General features: G+C 43.5%; 1 protein-coding gene across 1 annotated transcript in view; it reads right to left on the reverse strand.

The window, feature by feature from the left end:
• LRP10 (LDL receptor related protein 10) overlaps positions 1-26,804 on the reverse strand; it is a gene marked incomplete in the record, with an annotated part of 319,622 nt that overhangs the window by 54,616 nt on the left and 238,202 nt on the right. The window contains 1 exon segment of the mRNA XM_044058042.1: positions 4,928-5,876. Coding sequence (XP_043913977.1) covers positions 4,928-5,876 — 949 coding nt within the window.

Below are 26,804 nucleotides of genomic sequence, written 5' to 3' on the forward strand. Positions count from 1 at the left end.
ATATATATAAAAGATATATATATATATATATATATATATATATAAAGATATATATAACTATATATAAATATATATAAATATATATATAAATATATGGACTTCAAGGTCATTAAGGCATTGAACAGGCCCTGAGTAAACTCTTGCCACTCCCTTTGAGGATCCTTAGTGTATACAGAATTATGCTTAGTCTTCTGCTTTTTCTTAGTAGGGAAGTCAGCACTAACAAATACTAGCGGTTCAAACCCCTGACAGGATTCAATAAGACTACATGGAACCTCTTCCCTTATCATAATCTGTGGAATCCCTCTTTGGCCCTCTAGAGATAATCAACAGTGATCACCCACTCAATGTATGCTGCAGACACCTTTAAAGCCTCAGAGGACATGTGAAAGGAAGGATCCATGCCGGCCTCAGACGGGGTTGTGGCAGAGGTGGCTGACAGACATCAGACGGCCTACAAAGCTATCATTTGACTCTATACAAAAGTTTGGTGGAGGCTGGACAGTTTAAGAATCCAGCTGAGATTTCTTAGTATTCTCTTAACAGTAGCACAGGATTCGTATATTCAACCATGCTACACTGGGCTAACAGTATAGCATGCTGGAATCTACCATGCTACACTGAGCTAACAGTTTAAGCCTCTGGTTCTTGAGATAGATGGCCAGAGAAGAAAACTGTCTTCTAAGAGTCTTCAGCACAAAATGTCTTACAAATGCTACAGGGTGTATGGTTGTGTGAAGCACACAGACAAAAAAAACACACTGTTCATGACTATCGTTATGGGGAATCTGCCTCCCACATTGACCTTATCACTTCTTGCATGATGTGAATGCCAGGTAATCAAGAGAGAACAAGACAAAAAGAAAAAGAAAAAAAAAGACCCAATGGGGCACTTATCTAATGGCTAAATATTCAGCAGAGCAAAAGTGCATTCAGACCAATGAGTAATCGTTCAGACTGACGACAAAGTAGTTCTGGGTAACTGCGTCCATATGTCACCTTTATACCCTACGTACTGTACGGGGAGAATACTTGTGACATATGGTGCATACAAGATCTAAGGATTTAGGTATACTGGCCAGACACTGGACTATCCTTGGCAAGAGATCCCTAAGGTGAAGAATGCTGCAACAGTATCCTTTTTGTAAGCAAACTCATGAACATTCCAGTTGCTGCACATGCTGGGTCAGGTACATGCTGAATGAATAGTTGTACTCAACAGCTGGTCTGATGAGGGCTGACTACAGTCAAACAATGACTAACCTTGGACCTAGATGCCATATCCTTACTTATAAGTTGTACAACAAAGGATTTTCTTACTACAGTAGACACATGATGGGTCGAAGGCCAGGTTACTGTCTACATGCTTCCACAAATCCATAACTAGTCTACTCTTAAGGGGTGTGTTAACTATGAAGTAGTTTCCAAGGCTTGCTGACTTCCAAAAGGATACTACTATGCGCTCCTTGGCACTGATTTTTAGACTATAGCTCTTGCACCAGTTACTTGACTGTGTAAGTCCTTCTTTGGGGATATTAATGTCTTGGGGGGGGGGTTCTATGACTTGGATGGCCACAGGCCCTTGACATTGGCCATGGCTTACTGAAGATACCAAAAAAGTAGAGGATATAGCACAGAGCCCAGAGGGATTCCACTAGTGACTGGCCTCTTTGTGGAGATGGACTCTTCCCCATCCTACATTCTTCTGTCCCGAGAGCCACACAGTGAGTGACATTGGGTTTTATAACCAATTCCAGGAGTTTGTCAACAACAATGGAGAGAAGTATTTTATTAAATGCCTTGGCTAGGTCAAGCTAGGCCGTGTGCACAGTTCTGCCCTTGTCCATTGCTTTGGTGACATTCTTAAAGAAGTTCACTAGGTTGAAAAGGCATGATCTGCCCCCTAAAAACAAACAAACTGGGTTGGATCCAGTGGCCAAAGACTTATGTTATTATTAATCATTTCCATAATAATTCTTTCCACGGCTTTGCATACGAGACTATTCAGACTCATGGGGCTTTACTTACTGGGATCCACAGATGGTCCACCCTTTTGCAAAGAGATGACCGTTACAGCCTTCCATTCACATGGCACAAAGCCTGCCTAGAGGTTATGGTTAAACAGTGACTCTAGTGGTGTGGACAGGTCATGTTTCATGCTGTTTAACAGGCATCCTGGGATATTATCAGGGCCCACAATGCGGTATTCTTAGCCTTAGAAGTGCGCAGGAAAGCAGGTCCTTGATGGACAGTTGGGGGGTTATGTTAGATACTGTTTATTGAGGAGGGAAGGGGTAAAATTAGAGCTGAATTTGTTCGTCAGTAGATTTACTTTGTCTTCTGGCCCAGTGTAGGTGGCTCCATTTAAAATTCATTTTGCACATTGTTGTGCACTGCCTTTTAAACTGAGGACATAGCTAAACAAAGCCTTATTGCTGTCCTTGGCCTATAAGGCTATTTTTATTTCAAATTTAGTTTTAGTAGACTTGATTTATCCTCCGAGTTGCTTGTTTAGACTGAAGAGAGTGGTATCCTTCTGGGCACAGCACTTTCTAATTTTTGCCATGACTTTCTTCCTTTTGCTATACAACCTACTGATGTTGGGATTCCACCAGGGGGGCTTATTTTACGAGTTTGTTCTGTGATTATTTCCAGTAGACACAGCTGTCTCTATGTATCTGCTAACAAGATTGTATAGGCTCTCTGAATCAGAACAGTACAGGATTCTTCAAATCAAGACTGGATACAAGGATTTCCACCAACCACAGGGAGTACTTGGCACTTGAGCTTTGTGGTACAATTCACTTAACATCTTCTCTCTCTCCCTCTCTCCATTTAAAAAAGGCAGAATTAACCTGACTCAGACATTTCTGACACCGCTATGAGATCAGGACTGGAATTATTTATGTTATGTAGTGTCCACTGCTCCATTCTGAGAAACTTGCAGGAGGGCTCATTGAAGAAAAGCAGCCCAGCACTGACTGCTTTCTTAGGATGGGGCTGAAAATGTCTTTTACAAATGCCTGAAGTCAATTTAGTAAGCCATGAAAGACTATAAAGTTTTACTGGAAAGGGCTTTGTCAAACCTGTGCAACACTCAACAAAGTCCTGTGTGTCGCTTTCAGACATGCCCTCCCCCCTTAAACAGGGTGTTTATTTTCTTCTGTTTCAGTTCCTCAAGAAGGAAGACTTTAAGCCAATCTGTTGAGATAGAAACCTACAGACAAGCAGCAGCATTTGTAGCATTCAATGACCTGTCATCCCTACCCATTTTAAATGCAAGGAGCTCAGAATTATCCACTAGTCTATAAAATCAAGGGACAGTTAAGAAAACTCTGGGATTTTCTGCATAAGTAATGAACTGTCATCCAGCATAAAATGATGAATAGGCAACAATAAAGGAGCATCCAGAAAGGAACCAAAACAAAGGTCAAAGCTGGGTGGGATCAATATACAGAGGTCTGCACTGACTGAATATACGCCTGTGGGTGAGACGCCCTGCTTAACACTTTTGTCGTCTTGTACACCTGACACCAGAAAACGTATACCATTGTACTCTCATCAACATGCTATTAAAGTACTCACCACAGTGAGAATGTTTTCAGTCAGTCAGTGATGGACTGGCAAATCTAAGGTCCAAAAAGGGTCAGACAACAGTTATGACAAGCAAGGATCCCACCGTAAAACTGATGAGCATGGCACAGTAGGGGGAGAATGAGACAAGAGAACACTACTTGGGGACTAATCTGAAGTCCAGCTGTACAAGAAAGGAATCCTGAGCATTTAAACCACTATCACTGGAAATCTATTCTGGAGAGAAGTAAGAGTCATTTTAGTTAGAACTAATCATTAACAGTCATTCCAGACAGCTGGTATTAGGAAAGAGATTCCATTCAACATACTGATCCTGTGGCTGAACTCTCATGTCATAGAAGAGGAGGAGAGAAGTAATGTGAGAGCAAAGGCACTACTAAAGCATGGACTGTAAAGACATCTCCTAACCTTCTTGTCTACCTACTCTGTGACACTGTCCAAGTGACACAACTCTGTATGTTCTTTCAAGTAATGTTCTTCTTGTTTGTCCTTTTCCCAATTTCATTTTTGCAAAGTAATGAGTACTGAGGAACACTGCGCTTCAAATATTGCCAGCTGTGAGGAGTGCTGGGGAAATGCTAGCATCTACAGTACTTGCAAAAACCAAGATGAGGTTCAAATCAGAAACAGCAAAGCTAATGATGGCCATTCATTAGGATAAGACAACAGTGCAGTGCAGATATCTTCAGCAAATCAGATCCACACACTGGCATCAAACACAGTCATCGTCCTGCAGTGACATGAAAGTTGTTATTCAGAAAATGTACGCAACAAGAAAGAATTGGGGACTCAAAGCAGGGCAACTGAAAAAGGAAGACTTTATTGGCTGATTGTATTTAAAGTTCTTTCAAAGAAAGGTATGAGCTATACCAATCTCTGCTGTTATTTCTGAGACATAAAAAGTCCACTTCCTTGTACACAGAAAGGCACTAGCAATACTCACAAAGACTTGGTAAAGATGTTCAGACACATCCTTGTAAAAACAACTTCTGACCTATTAATGTATCCATACTGATGCATTAGAATCTCAGAAAATATTTAAAAATGACATACATCTTGTACAAAAGAATAAACACCTGAGACCCGTCTGACTTGCACCAATGTTCTGAGTTTAAAACTCCAAGTACAAGGGTTTTTTCGGCTTATGCATAAATTTTAAGCAATCCTCTCTACTGGCACTTCTTAAAGTTTTTAGTACCAAAGTACAGGTATAAGTACAGATAGACACACACACAATTACACTAATTCATACAGACAAATCTGCATTCCTCAGCAATTTTGTAAGTGGCAAACTACATTCTGCAGGGATACATACTTTCTGAAAAACACTAACCTGTATTCATGTGATCGGATCGCATACAGTTTGCAGGTACAGCCCAGAGCTATAACAAGCAATAACCCACAGATTAGGCTTCCAATGACAGCAGCAGTGATAACCTTCCGAGGCAGCACAAAAGAACAATTCTTTTCATCACTTTGATCCATGCAGTCCATCTGTCCATCACATAGCCAAGTTTCAAAGATACAACGGTCATTATCACAATGGAAATGCCCAGGCTGGCATGTCCAACAGTTTTTCTCATCTGCACTGTCAGTGCAATAGGTCTGGTAGTTACAGCGGTCACTCTTCATAAAACACATGTTAGTATTCCCTCCACAGGGATAGTGGTCTTTGGGGCACTTATTACAGGCCTCCTCATCTTTACCACTGCTACAGTCCCAAAGTCCATCACAACGCTGGGCTTCAGAGAAGCAGCCCCCATCTCCACCACAGGGTGACTCCCATGGGAGGCAGTAACCCTGGACTTGATATGTGGCATTGAAACCCCTCTCTTTGCTGTCACCTTGCATGCGATACACAACCAGCATTTTATTGGTTAGGGACTCAACTGTCACAAGTTTGTTATTATTAAGGCTGTCCAGGGTTCGCAATCGTCTTTCTGGGTCCTCTGTTAAACCATCATACACATCAATTACATCAGAAAGACCCAGGTCAATCCCTACAAATTTTAGAATGATGTGACGGCTGTCATGAGGGTCAATCGTCCAAGTGCAGTTGTTCTTGCCCACCTTATGATATGGATTAAAACTGCCATAGGCTGGAGTTGCAAACGTTCCATAAAAATGTTCCAAAATTCCACCACAGCTTGCACTGTGACAGTTGTCTTCATCTGAATGATCTTTACAGTCATCTACACCATTACATTGTAACCGATGAGATATGCATTTACCATTCCTGCACTGAAATTCATACGAATGACATGGCGGGCTCTCAAACGATGCTGAGAAAACATGAAAGACACAAATTAGTTTAAGTTGCCTATTACAAACCTCAAGCTGGTATTTATTGTTTCAAATATAAACTAATTCCATAATTATGTCAGTTAAATGAATACTTCAGTCATTCTGGGGCTTTTCAATAATGCCACCCTACCTCCCTAGCTCACTTGAAACTCAGAATCATCATCCACTACAGTTTTTTTCTCTGACTGCTGCCTGTAACAGCTGTACATCTTCACAAGGTATTCATCACTTTTTAGTACCACAAGCTGACAGTAATAGATCAGATCTTGCTGCATCTTTAGAAGGCTAAAAATACAATACAGTCATGTAAGAGTACTTAACATAGATAAAGTATGGACATACTCAATATCGTCTGATCTTCAACAGGACTCGAATAGGTAAAGTTGTAATTTCTTGTTCTCTTGCCATTAAGTCACAGCAATCTCTAGTACCTAAACCTGGGACTGCACACACTTGCCACGTCACAATATCAAATGTCAATACAACCAGCAGATTACAGTTATCAACTTACCACACCTGTAGATGCTAAGAGTTGTCACTTTTGCAGTCATCACTGCTGAAATCTCTGCTGCAGGCAGAGTCCTAAGCCCAGACAAAATTTCAAAGCTTTTCCCCTCCCATATACCTTTCCTTATGTTTGTATGCAATATGGACAGAGGACCAAGTGGCAGCTTCTAGAAGGTACCTCCTTTAGGAAAGCAATTATGATAGCTGTACCCCTGATGGACTGCTTTGTTATATCTCCAAAAAATGTATGCCATGGAATTTCTGGCAAAAAATAATGTGAGATCCACTTAGAGATGGTTTGCTTTAAAATGGGCAACCCATTCTTATTCTCTGCAAAAGGCCACAAACAGTTTATCTGTTTTTCTATAATTTTTGGTCCTTTCCAACTAGTACCTTTTGCTGCCTGTGACCGTCTAAGTAATGGCATTTAATTTACCTCTGTGTTTTGTGGCCTTGGAAAGAACACAGTGAGATGGCTGGTCTGACTGACAGCAACTTTTGTTATTACTTTTGGCATAAATGAGGGAGTGATCACAGAGTATCCATGTCTGTCTGGAAAACCAAAAAGAGCTCCTTGAACATCAGGGCCTGTATTTCTGATACTCTCCTGTCTGAGGTAACTGGCACCAATAATACTGCTTTCCTTGAAAGAATCTTTATATGCACCAAACCTGCTGGCTCAAAAGGGATGGATTTCTCTACATAAAGTTCAAGTCCCTAGGCAGTAGAACAAACTCTTCCCAGAGCCCTGAGATGCAATATTCCTTTTAAAAACTGCTGCATAGCCCATCCAGCAGTGAAAGCACAATCCATGTATACGCATGCTGCTATGGCAGATAGAAGAATCTTAAAAAGGCTTAGCATATACTTCTATTACTTATTTACTGACATTTAATTACTGGAAAAGTCTACCTGGTTATGCGCCCATTTTCAGTGGAGGTGCAAGGAGAAAAGCTCCAAAGTATTACAACACATTAACAACAATAATTTTATAATTTCAAAAATACAAAACATCTACAGTTTAAATAATTATACCAAATTAGGCATAATATGAAAACAGTGAAGAATAAATATCTAACAATGATTTAATATTTAAAGAAATTTTAGTCCGTTTAGAGAGAAATTCATGGAAAGTTAGTAAAAAAAACAAACAAGAATTGCCATATGAAGTGAGAGCAGGCTTATGGTATATTTAGAAAGCCAGGGGAGAGAAACTGACACAACTAAGGCAGCAAGTGAAGAAGGAAGATTAAAGAGGTGTAATGTATGAAGAGGTGCTTGTTCACATTTAGAGATATAGTTTATTCTGGTGTTGAGCAAGAATAGAGATAGCTTTTGTCTAGGAAGTCTTTCAGAATGGTTTTGAAGGATGGGAGGGAGGGAGAGTATAGATCTAATGGATACAGGTAAGGAGTTCCAGGCCTTAGTAACACAGTACGAGTACAGACAATGCCCAGCAGATATGATAGGTTTGTGGACAGACAGGAGTTTTTGGTCACTCCATTCTAATGTCCAACTGGGAACATAGTTGTGTAGAATGTTAATTAGCACCGGTCAAGCAGACATATGCTGGATAATTTTATAGGTGGTAAGAAGCTATGTATATGTTAGTTGATGGAGAAGTTCTAACCACTTTAGTCTTTAGTGTTATACAGTGGTGGGTTCCAAAAGGAGTATTTGCTAGAAATTTAACAACTTTAATATAACATGTTCAAGTTTTGATTTTTGTGATGGCTGGAGGTTAGTAAGGATAGGAGCACCATAAAAAACTGTGGGGATGAAATAAGTAGTGGAAAGTGTAGTTTTAGTTGCACTGGTAAGAACGTTTTTGGATCTGTAAAGCATTCCTGGTTTTTCTTATGCAGGTCAAATTTATCATCATTCACTACCATCCCTAATATTTACTCTGACTAATGACTTTAATGATTGTATTACTGAGAAAGACAGAGGGGACTTTAATTTTTTTTTCATGAAAGAAGGATATGGGGAAAAAGTAGTGGTCTGGCTAAGCCTTTTTGAAAAGACCACTTCAACCATTCTAGAACCTGTAGTATTCTCTGCTTCAGCAGGTGTGAGGCCCTTCCTTTAGCATCATAAGAATCTCTCCAACTTTGCAAGACATGATTTCTTAGTGCTTGGTCTCCTGGCTTCTCTCATTATAAAGTGCATGTACTGAGAAAATTGGTGCCCAAAGAGCATTAAGGTGCCCTCACCCTGGTTCAGTAGGTTCATACACTTAGAAGGGATCACTTGGTCTTTCATGACAATCAACCTGAGGTGGGAAAAGTATCACATCCTAACAATGAAGATATCTGTGAAGAGTATCAGGTCTTAGCCATAAGTGTCAGAGAAGTCTAATTCTACATTTTCTGGTGAGTGTTCTCTCTTCCTTTTACCAGAGGAGAAGCCAGATATAGCTGGATCTGTATTTGGCTGAAAACACTCTAAGGCTTGAACCCTTGAATCAAAAGGAGAGTGATAAACTGTTCGGAGAGCACCTGGAGCAGGGAACGAAAGAAGGCCCCACCCAAGGATTGGGATCTAGACATCCACAAATCTAGGCTTGGTGAGCAATTTTTCACCTTTTCGATCATTTTAGCAGGGATGTGAAGGAAAAGTCTTAGCCACAAGATGGTACTGCCTGCCTTCCACCACCCGGCCAATAACTTTCTCCCTCAAGATGACAGTAGGAAGTCCATAGTCCCATTTAGAAATTGTAAAATGTGCTTTGGCAATGGATATCTGGGAATGAGCAAATGATTCAGAAGTCAAACCTTCGGCACAGGCTCAGTGGAATGTTCTTGGCTCCTTCAGCATGATTGCCTCCGAAGTGGCTTCACCAGATGCCTCAAAAATCAGATCTACAGTCCAAGAGCTGTGAAGCCCCTCACCACTGCTTACACTTGACCAGTGATGGGACACTGGACGCTTGAATCACGAATGCAACCATTTCTGCCTTCTTAAAACTATACTTTTATTTTGGGGGGGGGGGGGGACTATTGCAGACTTAAGACAAATTGGAGGTCACAATTACAGACTGGGTGAAGAAAGCTCCTCCCCATGGCCTATAACCTTGAGCCATGATGGAACACTGGATGGCTAAGTTGAATCTAAGCATCCATTTCTGCCTTCTCTTTTAAGGCTGACCTTTTTACGGGGCATTGGAGACTGAAGTCATATCTGATGACGCAATCACAAACTGGATGAAACCCCCCCAGCTTCTTCCTGTCCAAGCAATTCTGTAGAGAATACAACCTACACCTTAACCGTTTTAGCAGTGAACTCCTTACAGACCACACAATCCTTGATGCTGCACTCCAAGCCTAAACAAAACACACAACGGCTGTGGCTCTTTGTTGGGATCTGCCTACCATAAGAGAAACCACACTTCTTAGGCCCTGACAAATGTCTAGCATCACCAACAACAAAGACAAAATAGAAGCAAAAAAGTAGGGAGGCTCTCCTGTGAGGGTGATTATCTGTCCTGAGCTCTGAAGTAGGTAAAATGATACCAGACTATGGACACCAACTCTGTAAAGAAAACACTGTACCCTGCAGCAAGAAATACCTGATATGGTGAGAGCAGATACTGGCTTTATACTGGAGACATCCTGATGTCCTAGAAAGGAAGGAAGCAATCACACCTTTGAGGGGAAAGAGTGCTGAGCTCTGGACGTCAGGCTGGATATCCAGGCCATCTGCAGTAGAAGTCCCAGTATCCAGGACTACTGCAACAGTGATTTGAGTGAAGAACATTTGCAAGGACAATATAAACAAACGCCTTACAACTAGCAATCTATTTCATAACGAAGTTGAGAGCTCTCATTTGAGTATGTACAGTGTCACACTATCAAATGTTAAAAACTCAAACACTCTGTGCATGTACGTGCACAAACACAAATGCACAGACAATGAACACAGCAGCATTAGCTTCTGTCAGCTGTAATGTATGATACCCCAAAACAATCGCTAGCGGAAAGAAGTGGCACTGTGTTAGCTGTATTGTGCACAGCGGTACACAGTGGAACTGCAGCTTCATTTAGTTCTATAATGCTGTGCACAGTGCTACACAATTTTCACTGATTAAACCTGAAATACAAGCTGTGCAAATCTGGCGCCCATCAGAAATGTTATCCTTAAGAGGTGGAAAAATTAACCAGAAAAGGCAGAAAGTACAGCTGTCTAGATAAAGTACAGTTGTGTACACTTACCATAAATGTAGATGTTAGACTGTATTCACTGTTGCAGTCATCAACTGTGGGTTATCCCTGCTGTGGTAGCCCTTGGCCAGCCCGAATACCAGAGTCAATGTTTTTCTGTGTCGGCTGCAGTCACCTGTAGTCTGACGTCAGATCGTCAGTGCTAAAAAGCAAGGCAGCCGACGACATTACATCAGTTTTTCTTGCCCTAACCCATCAGAAGAACAAGGAAATAAGATAAAGTGGTCCTGGAGGCTAAAAACCACCGTGGGAAGCTTATGTCCCCCCTAGTGGAAGAGGATATAAGGGGGATGGAGGGAGGGAAACCAGGACTGCAACAGTGAATACACTCTAACATCAACATTATGGTAAGTGTACACAACTGTACTATGTTCTTAGTGTTTCACTGTTGCAGTCATCACCTGTCGGGGGATTCCCAAAGCTGAGAAGAGGGGTGGAAGGACAGGTTAGAGCCCTAGGCTTGGGTCAGCAAGCCCTGCAGAACTGCAGAGGCAAATCCTGCTCTAGACTTAGAAAAAAAAGAGGAAGGTAGTAATGCTTTGTAAAGGTATGGACAGAGGTCCAGCTGGCAGTTTCCAAGATGTCCTCTAAGGAAGGCTGTGGAAGAGGAGGTTGCCCTAGTGGAATGGGTACAAATAGACTTGGGGGGGGGGTCCCCATGTAGTCTGTAGCAGAAATGGATAGTGTGGTATCCATTTGGAAATTGTTTGCTTGTAAATGGGCTTAAATGGCTGAGGCATGGATTTTAACAGAAGAGAAGGAGAGGCCACTTTTGGGCAACTCAGCTAGGTAATCAAAGATAACAGGGATGGAAGAATGAGAGGTACTGGCCCCTCTGGACTGGCTCCAGGAGCAGAATCTCTTCTATTTCCCTGCATAAGATTTTCTGGTGCTGGGCCTTCTAGCCTCTGTGAGAATGTCTAGGACCTGTTTGCTTAACAGGGACTCCTTCTCAGCTTTTAAGGTATAAGCCATGCTGAAAGATTGAGAGTCTGCAAATCTGGGTGCAGTATCTTCCCCCTCACCTGGCTCAAGAGGTCTGAGATCAGGGGAACCTGCTTGGGGGGCTGAAAGGTGAGGCTGCACAGTAAGGGGTACCAATGCTGTGTGGGCTAATCTGGAGCAATGAGGATGGCCTTTAGTCTTTCCTCCCTTATTTTGACTAGTACCTTGGGAATAAGGGGCAGAGGAGGGAACACGTACACAAAGAGTGAGTTCCAGGGGAAGGACAAGGCATCCACCTTCAACGCTAGGAGGCGATACTCCCTGGTACAGAACAGCTGCAACTGGTGGTTGAGATGCGAGGCAAAGAGATCCACCTCAAAAGTCCCCCACTCCTGAGTGATTTGCAGAAAGATTTCCCTGTGGAGCTGCCACTTGTGGGAGTATAGTAAGTTTCTGCTTAGGTGGTCTGCCAGGGTGTTGTTGACCCCTGGTAGGTATTGGTCAATTAGGTGTAGACCCATGGAGTCAGCTGTCAGCCAGAGGCACATTGCTAGCCTGCACAGAGGGTAAGCTTGCCCCCCCCCCTTTTGTTGATGTACCACATTACTGTGGTGGTGTCTGTTTTTATAAGGAGAACCCCTGGCCTGAGATGGGGTTTGAAGGATGTCAGAGCCTTTTGTACTGCCATCATTTCTTTCTGATTGATGTGTAAGTGAAGGTGCTATCATCCCAAAGACCTTGGGTGCACCTGCCTGCTAGGTGAGCACCCCAAGCAATGTCTGAGGCATCGGTGGTGATGGTCTGGCCGGTAGGGTGGAGGATGAAGGGAAGACCCTTGTTCTTGACACAGGACTCTGCCCACCACAGAAACTCGGCCCTTATACAGGGGATCGGAGGGAGAGAGGTCTCTAGAGACTGAGAGTGCTGGCACCAAAGGTTCTTTAAATACCACTGAAGTTTTCTCATGTGAAGCCTGGCTAGAGGAATTAAAAGGATGCAAGATGCCATGTATCCCAGGGCTTGCAGGAACTTCCTCACGGTGAGGTAACTTCTGGAAGCCAGCTGGGTAAAGTAGAGAGGCAGGAAGCTCTGCTTATCTGCGGATAGAAAGGCCATTTGGGATGATGTGTCTAGCAGAGCTCCCAGAAAATAATCTTCCTGGTGGGGGTTTGCTTTGATTTATTCTCATTGATGGTGAACCCTAGGGGAGGTTAGGAGGGATTTGACAAAGAGAGGGTTCTGCAGCATCTTTTCCTTGCACTCTGCCTGAATGAGGCAGTCATCCAGGTAAGGGTAAATCTGTATATTTCTCTGTCTGCAAAATGCTATGGACAGGGCTAAGCATTTGGTGAATACTCTGGGTGCAACAGATAAGCCAAAGGGCAGCACAGAGAACTGAAAGTGCTGTGATCCTACTCTGAAGCGCAAGAATTTCCTGCAGGACTCCCTTATGGGGATGTGGAGGTAGGCATCTTTTAGGTCTACGGTCACTAGCCAGGTATTTTTTGTTGGCATAGGCAGCAGCTGCTGCAAAGTTACCATTTTGAATCTGGGGACTATCAGGGAGGTTTTCAGGACAGATAGATCCAGGCTGGGGCTCCAAATGCCATCTTTTCTGGGAACAAGGAATAGTCTGGAATAAAAGCCTTTGCCTGTTTGATCGGAGGGGACAGCCTCTACTGCCCCCTGGGATATGAGAGTTTTGACCTGTTTCAATACCTCTGCCCACTGACTTGGAGGTAAGTCTGGGTACCCTCTTGGAAATGGGAGTTCGCTGAAAGAGAATTTGTATAAGACTCACTGGTCCTTTGTTACAGAAAGCCAGTTTTCTTTGAAGAGAGAGAGCCTTCCTCCTAGTTTTTGATGAGTGAATGGAGGGCAGAGGGGGGAGGGGGAGTCATTGTGAGTTTTTGCCATGCAAGGGTTGCTTAGAACTCCCTGCCTTTGGGGCTGAAGTGGTCCACTGTTTGCTTCTCTTCTGGCCCTGGGATAGGGGGCCTGGATCGTCTGTCCCTGCGAGGCTTACCTTGGCCCTGTCTGCTAGGTGCAGGGAAGGACCAGTGCTTAGCGGAAAAGTTCCTGCTGAAACTGGGAGGTTGAACCTGAAAGAAATCTTTTACTGTTTGCATACATTTTGCTTTATATCTTCCATCTTTTTAAGCACCTCTTCTGCTTTTACTCCAAACAAGCGCTCCTTATCTAGGGGTGCATCAATAAGTTTAGACTTGAAATGATCAGGGAGAGGTTGTTCCTTCAGCCATGCATGTCTCCTAATGACAGATCCTGTCACTGCTGCCCTGCAAGAGGCTTCTAGGGCGTCATATCCACAGTGTAATGAGTGTTTGGCCACTTGACAAGCAGAGAGAAGTAAATCTGCTAACTCTTTTGAATTAGCACAGTCAGGAAAGGTAGAAAGCTTTTGTTTTAATAGTTCCAAAGTGTGTTGCTGAAATTTTAACATATGGAACTAACAACTGAGTGCTCTGATAGCCAAGGTTGCAGAGATGTATACTTTTTTACCCCATCTGTACAGAGCTCTGGAGTCCTTGTCAGAAGGAACAGGATTCTTGATGGAACTAGTCTTAGCTCCTTTAGGTCCCTGTGTAATGACCTCTGGGTCTGCAGCAGGATTTCTGTACAGGTATTTGAGAGAATCCGATACTCTGTAATACCTGTCAGGTTTACTGGCAGGGCTTCAGGGACTAAGCTGGATTCACGGAAAAAATCATCCACCACTTCTAAAATAAGACGGATGACCAGGGGTCTGTGCTGGGGCAGGTCCAGAAACTCTCCAAAGTCTTTTCTTAGACTGGGGGTAGTCCTGAGATTCCTATTCGAAATGTTCCCTGAGGGTGTGAAGGGTTTCCCCAAAGGAAAAGTCCACTGGAGGGGAGGCAGAAGGGATGGATTCCTCTGCATCTCAATTCTCATAAGCAGTCAGAGGTTGCTGTTCCTCTTCAAAATCTGAAAGGTCAGATTCCTCAGAATCCTGTTCAGTCATAATTTCTGAAGAAGGGTGTCTTTTCCTTTTAGAAATTGTGGCCTGACTACCCCAGATAAGGGAGATGAGATCCTCCGCCATTTTAAGCATTTGTGCTTGGGGAGTGGTGGAGCAGGAGCAAGATGATGGCTAGAAGCAGATTTCCTAAGAGTGGCCTAGCTTCTAAGCCTGAGAGAATCAGTTGTTTGTTGTCTAGATTTGGTAGTTCGAAAGGGCTCCTTGGAAGCCAGTGTCTGCATTGCGGCTCCAGACCAAACATTGGTAGAAACAGCCAAAGACTCGGAAGAGGAAGAAGATTTCTGTGGCATACCGAACTCCGAAAGGGTCTCAGCAGAGGCCTGTGTACATATCGAATCAGGTATCAGGGGCTGCGAAAGCACCTCACTGAATTCCTGAGAAGTAACAATCTGCTTAGCGGTAGCATCGTCGGAAGGGTTAGCCTTGTGTGGTCTGTCTCTATCCTTATCGCTGAGTTTTTTTGGAAAGTCCTTGGATGCTGGCTGACTGATGCCATATCGGAATGCAAAGATGGAACACAAAAAGAGCTTTACGGCAAATGGTTCTCGCATTAAAGAGGGCACAGAACCAGCAACAGGTGACATCATGGCCTGGGCCTAAACAAGTGACGCAGTAAGAATGGAAGTCTCGGTGTGGGGGTCTGCTTTCCGCAGGCGAGACAATTGCTAACTTTTTCGGACATCGGTTAGTGCAAGAAAAAAGGCTCCCCAACAGGTACTTAGCTTTAGACGTTTTCAGCCAAAATTCAGACTCTGGTAGTGACCGAATGGCACTTGTGCGAACTGCTGCTACCACGGGCTCCACGGCAAGAAAGACTGATGTAATGACAGCTGCCTTGCTTTATAGCACTGACGACCTGACGTCAGACTACAGGCGACTGCAGCCAATGCAGAAAAACATTGACTCTGGTATTCCGGCCGGGGGCTACCACAGCAGGGATAACCCACAGGTGATGACTGCAACAGTGAAACATTAAGAACATCTTACATGTTCAAGTACAGTCACTGTTGCAATCATAATGTTACAGATCTATACTGCAAGCAGAGTCTAACATCTGGCCTGACTTTCAGAGCAGAGAAAACCTTCTCTCAGGGCTAGCCGGATATCGCCACAAACCTAATATACATATGATGCCTGTCCATGCCATCTTTAGTTCTTTCTTGCCCCTCATCAAGTCAATATTTACATTGACAGATTCCAGAAGAAAGGGTCTGTGAAGGAGCATGAACAATGACAGCAAAGGGAGAAGGGAATGCTAATAAGAACAGGGAAGAGCAAGGGAGTGGCACCCACCCTTGTCCCTAAGTGCCCCCAGTAGCAGATGGGATAGAGGGAGGGAATCAGGACTGCGACAATGACTATACTCAAACACTATTTTAAGTACACAACTGCACAGTGTTCTTTGTGTGGGACATTACTGTAGTCATAACATTTGGGAAGGTCCCCAAAGCTGGTCCTTAAAAAGGATAGTTGTACGCTCCATCCTTGGAGCACAAGACCAGCAGGTCCTTCAATATGTCATAGGCAATTCCCTCTTTTGACCACGGGATTAGATCTAGCCTGTAATGCTTTCAGAAGATGTGGACACATGATCAAGTGGCTACCTCTAGGATGTTCAGGGTACTCAGCTCCCGTAAGGAATGCAGTGGTAACTGCTGTGCCCTTGCTGAATGGGGTCTAAATTACTTGTACATTTATTGCTTTTGTTTACTGGGATAGTCTGACTGAGCCATGAAAAACCCTGTTTCATTGGAGGCATGGGGAGAAAAGCTCCTCTAAATATAAATAGTCAAGATGGACTGAAGAAAATGGCGTTGGATGCCTCTTCTATACCCCTTGCGCACTGACGTCAGGAAGGAAGCGACAGCAACCAACGCCGGACCAAGACTTTGGAACTCTGGCCGACTGCGGGACCGCCTGACGGCACGATAACCCATGTGTGATGACTGCAGCAAGGTAACATGATGAACATCCCTTTTTCATTGGAGGCATGGGGAGAAAAGCTCCATTAAATATAAATAGTCAAGATGGTCAGTAAGTCCAATAAATTTGTACTTTAATGAAGACTGTGAAAAAATAAGTAACATTCATGTAAGAATTACTTAATACTCAATGAGAAAAGTGCAGTTTTGTACCTACCATAAACGTAGATGTTCAAGTGTCTTCACTGCTGCAGTCATTACACTTGGGTTATCCTGCCGTCAGGTGGTCCCGCAGTCTACAGAGTTCCAAAGTCTTGGTCCAGCGTCGGTTGCTGTCGCTTCTTCCCTGACGTCAGTGCGCCAGGGGTATATAAGATGCAGCAGACGCCATTTTCTTCAGTTTTTCTTGCCCCAGATGTCAGGTGCCCCCAAATAGGTAGGCAATACACATTGCTAACAAAAGACACATAAAAAAAGAAAACCAATTCCTTCAGTTACAAGCAAATACACCAAATAGGTTGTATAGGTAGTAAGGTATAGATAAGTCCCAAGTAAGAAAGAGGGGATGGAGGGTGGGTAACCTGGACTGCAGCAGTGAAGACACTCTAATATCTACATTTATGGTAGGTACAAAACTGTACTATGTTCATCGTGTTTCACTGCTGCAGTCATTACACTTGGGTAGAATCCCAAAGCCGAGGTTGGGTGGCTGTTGCTATAGAGCATTTGGGGTGGCTATGAGGCCCTGCAGCACTGCAGTGGCAAAGCCAGCTCTGGATTTAGAGTATAGAGGCAGGTGGTAATGCTTGGTAAAGGTATGCACTGAACTCCAAGTTGCAGCTTCCAAAATATCCTTGGTAGGTACTCCTCTGAGGTAGGCAGTTGAAGTGGCTGTAGCTCTGGTTGAATGAGACCTAATGTTGTTAGGTACAGTTCTCCATGTTGTGTGTAGCAGAAACGTATACAGTGTCCTAGTCATTTTGATATGGTCTGCTTTGAAATAGCTTTTCCCTGTGATCCTGCAGCATATGCTACAAACAATTGCTCAGTTTTTCTGAAGGCCTTTGTTTTGTCCAAGTAGTAGCATAGCTGTCTGTGTATGTCCAATGTATGCAGAAGTATCTCCCCTTTATTCTGGGGATTTGGATAAAATGTTGGCAAATGAACAGTTTGGTTTAGGGCCACACTTGATACCACCTTTGGCATAAAAGTAGGGTTTGTTCTTAAAGACACCCTGTCTTGATGAAAAATGACGAAAGGTTCCACTGCCATTAGTGCCTGTAACTCAAACTCTTTGTGCTGAGGTTACTGCCAAAAGCACAGCAGTTTTCCATGAGACATATTTTAATTCTGCTGAATTGGCTGGTTCAAAAGGAGGTAAAGTAAGTTTCTCCAAGACAAAGTTGAGGTCCCAAGTTGGAGTTGGTGCTTTAAGGTGCGGTCTTATGTTTTTAGCCCCTCTGAGGTACTGTTTTAGCAAAGGATGCGAGAAAATTGGTGGATCTGTTTTGTACTGAGCAGAAATGGCAGAGGCGTGGATTTTAATGGATGAAAAAGACAGGCCTTTGTCCAACATCTCAGTCAAATATTGTAGTATCTGAGGAATATTAGGGACAAGAGGGTCAAGGCCTTGAACCTGGTTCCAGGCACAGAATCTCTTCCACTTCTCTGAGTAGGATTTCCTGGTGCTAGGCCTCCTGGCCTCCAAAATAACATCCATCACAGCTTTAGTGAGAGGTATTGTCTGCTTTACTAAGTAATCTGCCATGCAGCCAGGTTTAAGGTTTTGAGCTGGCTGTGTAGTATCTGATTGTTTTGTTGAGTCAGAAGGTGTGGAACTTGAGGTAAAATCCATGGTGGGCCTTGTGCTAAGTTCTTTAAGATTGGATACCAGTGCTGGCATGGCCAGTCTGGGGCAATCAGAATCATTTTTGGCTTTTCTTGTCTGGCCTTTAGGAGTACCTTTGAAAGGAGAGGTAGAGGTGGGAAAGCATATACTTGTAGGTTTTTCCAGCTGAATGAGAGAGCATCCACTTTCCATGTTTGTGTGTGGTAAGTCCTTGTGCAGAATTTCTTCAGCTGGCAATTCATTGGGGAGGCAAACAGTTCTATGTCCGGTCTCCACCATTTTTGTGTTATCATGCTGAATATTTGTGGATTTAATTTCCACTCGTGCGGATCCATGATATTTCTGCTTAAGTTGTCTGCCAGAGTATTTTTCTCTCCTGGCAGGAATTGTGCTTGTAGATGAACTTGAAAGGTTAGTGCTGTATTCCACAAGGTCATGGCTTGCCTGCAGAGGGGATATGAATGAGTGCCCCCTTGCTTGTTTATGTACCACATAACTGTGGTGTTGTCCGTCTTTAATAGTAGTTGTCCTGGATGTAGAAGGTCTTTGAAAGCTATTAGGGCATTTTGTACAGCTAGCATCTCTTTTTGATTGATGTGAAGATGCCTTTGTTCTGCGGCCCACTTGCCCTGAATACATTTTCCTGCCATGTGTGCTCCCCAGGCATAGTCCGAAGCGTCTGTCGTCAGTGTTTGCCTGGCTGTGGGCTGAGTGAAAGGTTGTCCCTTGTTGAGGCGACATGCCTGTGCCCACCATCGAAACTCCTGTTGTAGGAAGGGAATAAGTGGTATTACTGTTTCCAGACTGTGACAGTGTTGAAACCAAATATTCTTTAGGTACCATTGTAATTTCCTCATATGCAGTCTGGCATATGGAATTGGTAGTATGCAAGATGCCATGAACCCCAAGGCCTGCAGAATTTTTCTTGCAGGGACTTGTATCTTTGTTGCCATCAATTGAAAATATTGAGTCAGTTGTCCTTGCTTGTCTGGCGTGAGATAAGCCATCTGGGCCGTTGTGTTTAAGCTGGCACCCAGGAATATTATCTCTTGTGAGGGCACTAGTTTTGATTTCTTTTCGTTGACTGTGTATCCCAGGCAACTTAACTTTTTTACAAACGCCAGATGCTTTAGAAGAATGTCCTTGCTTTCTGCTTGAATGAGGCAGTCGTCCAAGTATGGGTATATTTGGATTCCTTTTTGTCTGCAAAATGCAATTACTGGTGCCAGGCATTTTGTGAAGACCCTGGGTGCAGTAGATAAGCCAAAGGGCAGTGCAGAGAATTGGTAATGCATTGAACCTGCTATGAAACTGAGGTATCTTCTACAATTTTGTCTGATAGAGACATGCAGGTATGCCTCCTTGAGGTCCAAAGTTACGAGCCAAGCCTTCTTGCCCAGCATGGGAAGAAGCTGTTGTAGTGTCAACATTTTGAATTTTGGAACATTCAGGTAAGTATTTAGAGAAGAAAGGTCCAGAATGGGTATCTCCAGGCTTTGTCCTTTCTGGGGACCATAAAGAGTCTTGAGTAAAATCCTTGTCCTTGCTCCTGTTGTGGTACATTTTGAATAGCTCTCATTTCCATGAGGGCTGTAATTTGTTTTTAAGCCTCTGCCCATTGATTTTGTGGCAGGTTTGGCATTCCTTTTAGCCTTGGTAAAGTGTGAAAGTGGAATCTGTAACCTTGAGACACAATATTCAGAATCCATTTGTCTTGGGTGATCATATGCCAATTGTGACAAAAAAGTGTCAGTTTTCCCCCCAAGGGGGCTGCCAAAAGTAAAGTGCTTGGCATCTGAAGGGGGAAGTCATTGGGACTGTTTCCTATAAGGTTGTAACCTGTCTTCCCCTCCTTTTGGGGTTGATGCACCCCATTGTCGAGGTCTGCAAGAGCCTTTGGGCTGAGATCTGCCTCTCGGATGTCTGTATCTGCCCCTTTGTGGTCTGTCTGAAACTGTAAAGGACCAATTTTTTGTAGGCCAATTTCTGCTAAATCTAGGTGGCTGAACCTGTAAGAAATCCTTCACTGTTTGCATAGATTTTGCCTTATCCTCCATTTTCTTTAATACCTCTCCTGCCTTTACTCCAAATAAAACATCCTGCTGCAAAGGTGCATCCAATAATTTTGCTTTGACATGATCAGGTAAACCTTGTTCTTTTAACCAAGTATGCCTTCAAATCACAGACCCTGTAACTGCTGCTCTACAAGAAACCTCCAATGAATCAAAACCACATTGCAAAGTATGTTTTCCCACTTGTTCATATGCATGCAATAAATCCTGTATTTCCTTAAAATCAGGATGGTCTGAATTTGTAAGCATTTTCTGTTTTAACTGAGACATTAAAAATTGTTGATATTTAAGCATGTGAAACTGGCAATTTAAAGCCCTAACTACTAAAGTTGCAGAAGTGTAAACTTTCTTCCCCCATCTGTCTAATGCTCTAGAATCCCTGTCAGAGGGAACTGGATTTTTAGCTGTGGAAGCCTTTACCCCTTTGGGACCATGGGAAATAGTTTCTGGGTCAGCAACAGGGCTTTTATAAAGAAATTTGTGAGAGTCAGGAACTCTATAGTATCTGTCTGGTTTGACTGGAGCAGGAGGCAAAGAATCAGGATTTAGACTGGATTCAGAGTAATCATCATCCACAATGTCTAACACTGGCAGAATAGCAAGGGGCCTGTGCTGAGGCAATAAAAGGAAGTCTCAGAGCCTTTTCTTGGAGTCTGAGTAATCCTGGCCCTCCCAATGGAAATGCTCCCTCATGGTATGTAAAGTTTTCCCAAAAGAGTAGTCCTCTGGAGGAAAGGCTGAAGGAATTGATTCTTCAGCATCAGAATCCTCATAGGGGGGTAAAGAGTATCCTTGATCTGAAGAGGAATCCGAAGAAATGGAAACCTGGTCAGAGGAGTCAGTCTGCATCCTGCCTTAGCCTTTTATCAGGAGGGGGATTGGAACCCCTGATCAGAGTAATTAAGTCTTCGGCCATTTTGAGCATCTGTTTCTTAGGCATGGAGGCCTGCCCAGGTGAATGCTGTACTTGCTTCTTTGTCTTTAAAGGGATTTTAGACTTGGCAGAAGATTTGATGGTAAGCTTAGAAGGTCTGAATACACCCTCTGAAGCCGATGGCTGCTCAGCGCCTCCGAATCCCTCTGAAGGGTTAGTTTCTGTAGGCCCCAAGTCTTGAGTATCCAGAGGCCCAGCCATCTCCACGTGGGAGTCGGAGGCGGCCTGTGGTTCCGAGGTAGCGGTCGTCAGGGGCCTCGCTGAAAACCAGAGAACCGGCGACTGGCCTAGAAGAGGTTTCATTGTCAGTTTTATACCTCGGAAGCCTGTCCTTATCCTTGTCTTTGCGCTTTTTGTGTATTCCGGTCATCGGTTGTTCCGACGGCATGGTATAATGTCGGGCAAAATCAAACCGACGTTTAATAGTGCGCTTGTTAAATCTAGCACAAAACCGACTAGTGACGTCATGGTCTGGGCCTAGGCATGGGATACAGTAAGAATGAAAATCCTTATGAGGTATTTGCTTCCCACAAGAAATACAATTATTAACTTTTACTGACATCGGTCTGAGGAAAGAAAAAGTTTCCCCAACGGGGTACTTAGCTTTATTGAAGACTTCGGTTCTGAAATTCGAATAGAAAATCTCAGGAGTCGGCCGACTGGCACTTGCGAACTGCTTTTGCTTTGGGCACCGCACGACAAGAAAGACTGAAGAAAATGGCATCGGCTGCATCTTGTATACCCCTGGCGTACTGACGTCAGGGAAGAAGCGACAGTAACCCACGCCGGACCAAGATTTTGGAACTCTGGCCAACTGCGGGACCGCTTGACGGCAGGATAACCCAAGTGTAATGACTGCAGCAGTGAAACACAATGAACATAATAACTATCCATAAAGGGCTGGGTTAAAAGCAAGAGTACACTGTGAGGCAAGTAATGCGAATGATATGGAAAGAGGCATAGTGGAAGAAATTAATTCACAGACAGGTATTAGTTAAGATGTAACAGAAGGCAAAGAAACAAAAAAAAGCTTACAACAAAAGGTATTTGCAGACATATGTATAAAAAAAAGGGGGGAGAAATACTAAAAAATGGATGGTGTGCTTGACTGCAAGTAAGGGTACAGAAAATACGCAAGAAGGGCCTGGAATTTAAACTGGCAAAGGAACCAAGGTATTGTGAGCAAATAACTAGACAGGTAAAAGTAACATAGTGGGACGAGGCCAAGAGGACGTTTGCACTGCAGGCTAGAGACGGCCTTCCCTTCCAGGGTTTGTTGTTGGCATCTAGGCAAAGAAAATGGTACAAGGGAACCTTAAGTGATAAACTTGCTCTGGTGAAGTTTATAGATGAACCTAAAATAGAAGCTGCTGTTACAAAAGGAATAATATTAGTACAGCATATCAAATACTACACAATAAAGTACAGTTGTGAACACTTACCATAAATGTAGATGTTAGAGTGTATTCACTGTTGCAGTCATTACAGTTGGGTAATCTGCTGGCAGGTTACCCTCAATCACCCTGATTAACAAAGTCTTGGGTCCTGCGTCGGTTGCTTTCCCTTCTTCCATGATGTCAGGTCGTCAAAGGTATAAAACATGCAGCAGACGCCATTACATCAGTTTTTCTTGCCCCAGATGTTGGGTGCCCCCCAAATGGGGAGCAATATATATATATAAATAATTTAAAACACAAAATATACCTCCAAACAAAAGCAAACACACCAAAAAAGGGTTTTAAGTGTAGTAAAAGAAAGCAGAGGCATAGTAAGAGAGAAAAACACAGGGGGCTGGAGGGAGGGTAACCAGGACTGAAACAGTGAATACACTTGAACATCTACATTTATGGTAAGTGTACACAACTGCACTATGTTCGTGTTTCACTGTTGCAGTCCTTACATTTGGGTACATTACTAAAGCTATGGTTAGGAGGATGGATTTATACAGCATTAGAACCGGCTATAAGGCCCTGCAAAACAGCAGTGGCAAAGCCAGCTCTGGATTTAGAGAAAATTGGTAAATGATAATGCTTGGTGAAAGTATGAACTGAACTCCAGGTAGCAGCTTCTAGAATGTCCCTGGGTAGGAACACCACTGAGAAAGGCTGTCGAAGTAGATGCAGCCCTGGGGGAATGGGATCTGATCCCCTGGGGGATAGGTTTTCCATGGTGCTTATAGCAGAAATGAATACAATCGCTTATCCATTTGGAAATGGTTTGCTTTGAAATAGTCTTTCCCATTGCCCCTGCGGCAAATGCTACCAGCAGTTGTTCAGATTTTCTTCAAGATTTAGTCCTGTCCAAGTAAAATCTAAGTTGTCTGTGCACATCCAATGAATGCAGAATCCACTCCCCCTTGTTCTGTGGATTGGGAAAGAAAGTTGGCAAATGAATGGACTGATTAGGAGCCACACTGGGATACCACCTTGGGCATGAAGGATGGGTTGGTCCTAAGTGACACCCTGTCCGCACGAAAGATGATGAAAGGCTCTACTGCCATAAGGGCCTGTAATTCAGAAATCCTTCTAGCTGAAGTGATTGCTAAAAGGAAAGCTGTTTTCCAGGAAATAAATTTTAAGCCTGCAGTAGCAGCTGGCTCAAAAGGAGGGAGAGTGAGTTTCTCCAATACAAGGTTAAGGTCCCAGGCAAGGGTTGGAGCTCTCCTGGGTGGCCTCAAGTTTTTGGCCCCTCTGAGATGCTGCTTCAGCAGAGGATGAGAAAAAAAGGGGGGGGGCTCTGTGTTGTAATGAGCTGAAATGGCTGAGGCATGGATTTTTATGGAAGAAAAAGACAGGCCCTTGTGAAGCATCTCAGTTAAGTATTGCAAAATCTGAGGTGAACTGGGCACTGCTGTGCTTATCCCTTGAGATTGGTTCCAGGCACATAATCTTTTCCATTTGTCAGCATAAGATTTTCTAGTACTAGGTCTTCTCGCCTCCAAAATGACATCCATCACAGGTTTGCTGAGGGATGCTAAGGGGGAATTTTAAGTGATTAGCCAAGCTGCAAGATTCAATGTTTGGAGATGAGGGTGCAGAATTTGGTTGTTTTGCTGAGACAGTAAGGAAGGTGTCTGAGGCAGGTGCCATGGAGAAATTTGTGACAGACTGCGTAGGAGTGGGTACCAGTGTTGGCGAGGCCAGTCTGGAGCAATCAAAATCATTTTTGGTTTCTCCTGTTTGACTTTTAGTAGAACTTTGGAGAGCACAGGCAGAGGAGGAAAGGCAAAGGGTGATAGGTTTTCCCAGTTGAAGGACAGAGCATCCACTTTCCAGGCTTTTTTGCAAGGAGTTCTTGTGCAAAATTTGTCCAACTGGCAGTTCTGGGGTGAGGCAAAAAGATCTATGTTTGGGCTCCCCCATTTACGTGTCAACATGTTGAAAATCCGTGGTTCCAATTTCCATTCGTGTGGGTCCATGAGTTTTCTGCTTAGTTCGTCTGCCAACATATTCAGCTTTCCTGGCAGGAATTGAGCTTGCAGTTGTACTTGATAGCTCAAGGCATTGTTCCACAATGCCATGGCTAATTCAGCAGAGGGGGAAGGAATGTGTACCCCCCTGCTTGTTTATGTACCACATAACTGTGGTGTTGTCCTTTACCATTAGTTGTCCTTGATGAAGGTAGTCCTTGAAGGCTGTCAGTGCATTCTGTACAGCTAGCATTTCTTTTTGATTGATATGAAGGTGCATTTGATTTGGACTCCATTTGCCCTGAATGCACTTCCCTGCCAGATGAGCCCCCCATGCATAGTCTGATGCTTCTGTAGTTAGGGGTTGGGTGGCAGAGGGTGGTATGAATGGCAGTCCCTTGTTTTGGTGGCAGTTCTCTGCCCACCATAGGAACTCTAGTTGCAGGCAAGAAATGATAGGAGTCATTGTTTCCAGGCTGTGACAATGTTGACTTCATAAACTTTTTAAGTACCACTGAAGTTTCTTCATATGCAGTCTTGCATATGGAATTAGAAGAATGCAGGAGGCCATGAACCCCAAGGCTTGCAGTATTTGTCTTGCAGATAGGGTTTTTGTGGCCACTTGTTTGAAGTAAGTCACCAAATGAAGTTGTTTTTCTGGCGTACGGAAAGCCATCTGGGCAGTTGTATTCAAGCTTGCACCCAGGAATGTAATTCTTTGAGAGGGTACCAGTTGTGATTTCTTTTTGTTTATGGTGTGCCCTAGACAAGTTAGAACCTTTTTTTTTTTTTTACAAACGCCAGATGTTTTAGATGAATGGCCTTGTTTTCTGCCTGAATTAGACAATAGTCCGGGTATGGATATATTTGAATATTTCTTTTCCTGCAAAATGCAATTACTGGAGCCAGGCACTTTGTAAATACCCTGGGCGCATTAGTTAAGCCAAAGGGCAGTGCAGAGAACTGATAATGCAAGTAGCCTGCTTTGAAGCGTAGGTATCTTCTGCAAGATTCCCTGATTGGGATATGCAGGTAAGCCTCTTAAATATAGAGTTGCCAACCAGGCATCTTTGCCTAGCATAGGAAGTAACTGGTGAAGAGTCAGCATCTTGAATTTTGGAATGTCCAGAAATGTGTTCAGAGTAGACAGGTCCAGAATTGGACGCCATGATTTGTCTTTTCTGGGTACCAGGAAAAGTTTGGAATAGAAACCTTGCCCCTTTTCCTCTTCTGGTACTAGCTGAATTGCCCCCATGTTTAGGAGGGAAAGTACATGTTTCTGAGCCTCTGCCCACTGTTTTGGGGGCAGGTCTGGCCATTCGGTTTGGAGTTTGTAATGTGCGGAAATTTGTATCCCTGGGACACTATTTAAAACCCATTTGTCCTGGGTTATAAGTTGCCAGTTTTTTGCATGAAGAGCCAGTTTTCCTCCCAAAGGGGCGGCTAAGAGGTAAGTGCTTGGTAATTTTAAAGGGAAGTCATTGAGACTGTTTACCATAGGGAGGTGCCTTGTTATTTCCAGATTTGGAAGCGGAGGCACCCCATTGCTTAGTTCTGAAAGTCCTTTGGGACTGAAACACGGTGCTTTTGGAATGTCTGGGTTTGGCTTGAGTGACTCTGGAAGGAAAGTACAGTTGTGTACACTTACCATAAATGTAGATGTTCGAGTGTATTCACTGTTGCAGTCATTACATTTGGGTAATCCTGCTGGCAGGTTGTCCTCAGTCGGCCTGAATTCCAAACTCTTGGGTCCTGCGTCGGCTGCTGTAGTCTCTTCCCTGATGTCAGGTCGTCAGGGGTATAAAAGAAGCAGCTGACACCATTTTCTTCAGTTTTTCTTGCCCCAGATGTCACGTGCCCCCTAAAAGGGTAGCCAAAATTTATATATATATAAAAATACATACACCAATATAAAAACTTTACCTTCATCTACAAGCAAATACACCACATAGGTTGCATAAATCAGAGAAGAAAAGAAAAGTTCCAGCAGAAAAAGGGGGATGGCGGGTGGATAACCTGGACTGCAACA

The sequence above is a fragment of the Protopterus annectens genome, chromosome 16.part0 (assembly GCF_019279795.1).
Source record: "Protopterus annectens isolate FY-2018-M chromosome 16.part0, PAN1.0, whole genome shotgun sequence".
Classification (NCBI taxonomy): domain Eukaryota; kingdom Metazoa; phylum Chordata; order Ceratodontiformes; family Protopteridae; genus Protopterus; species Protopterus annectens.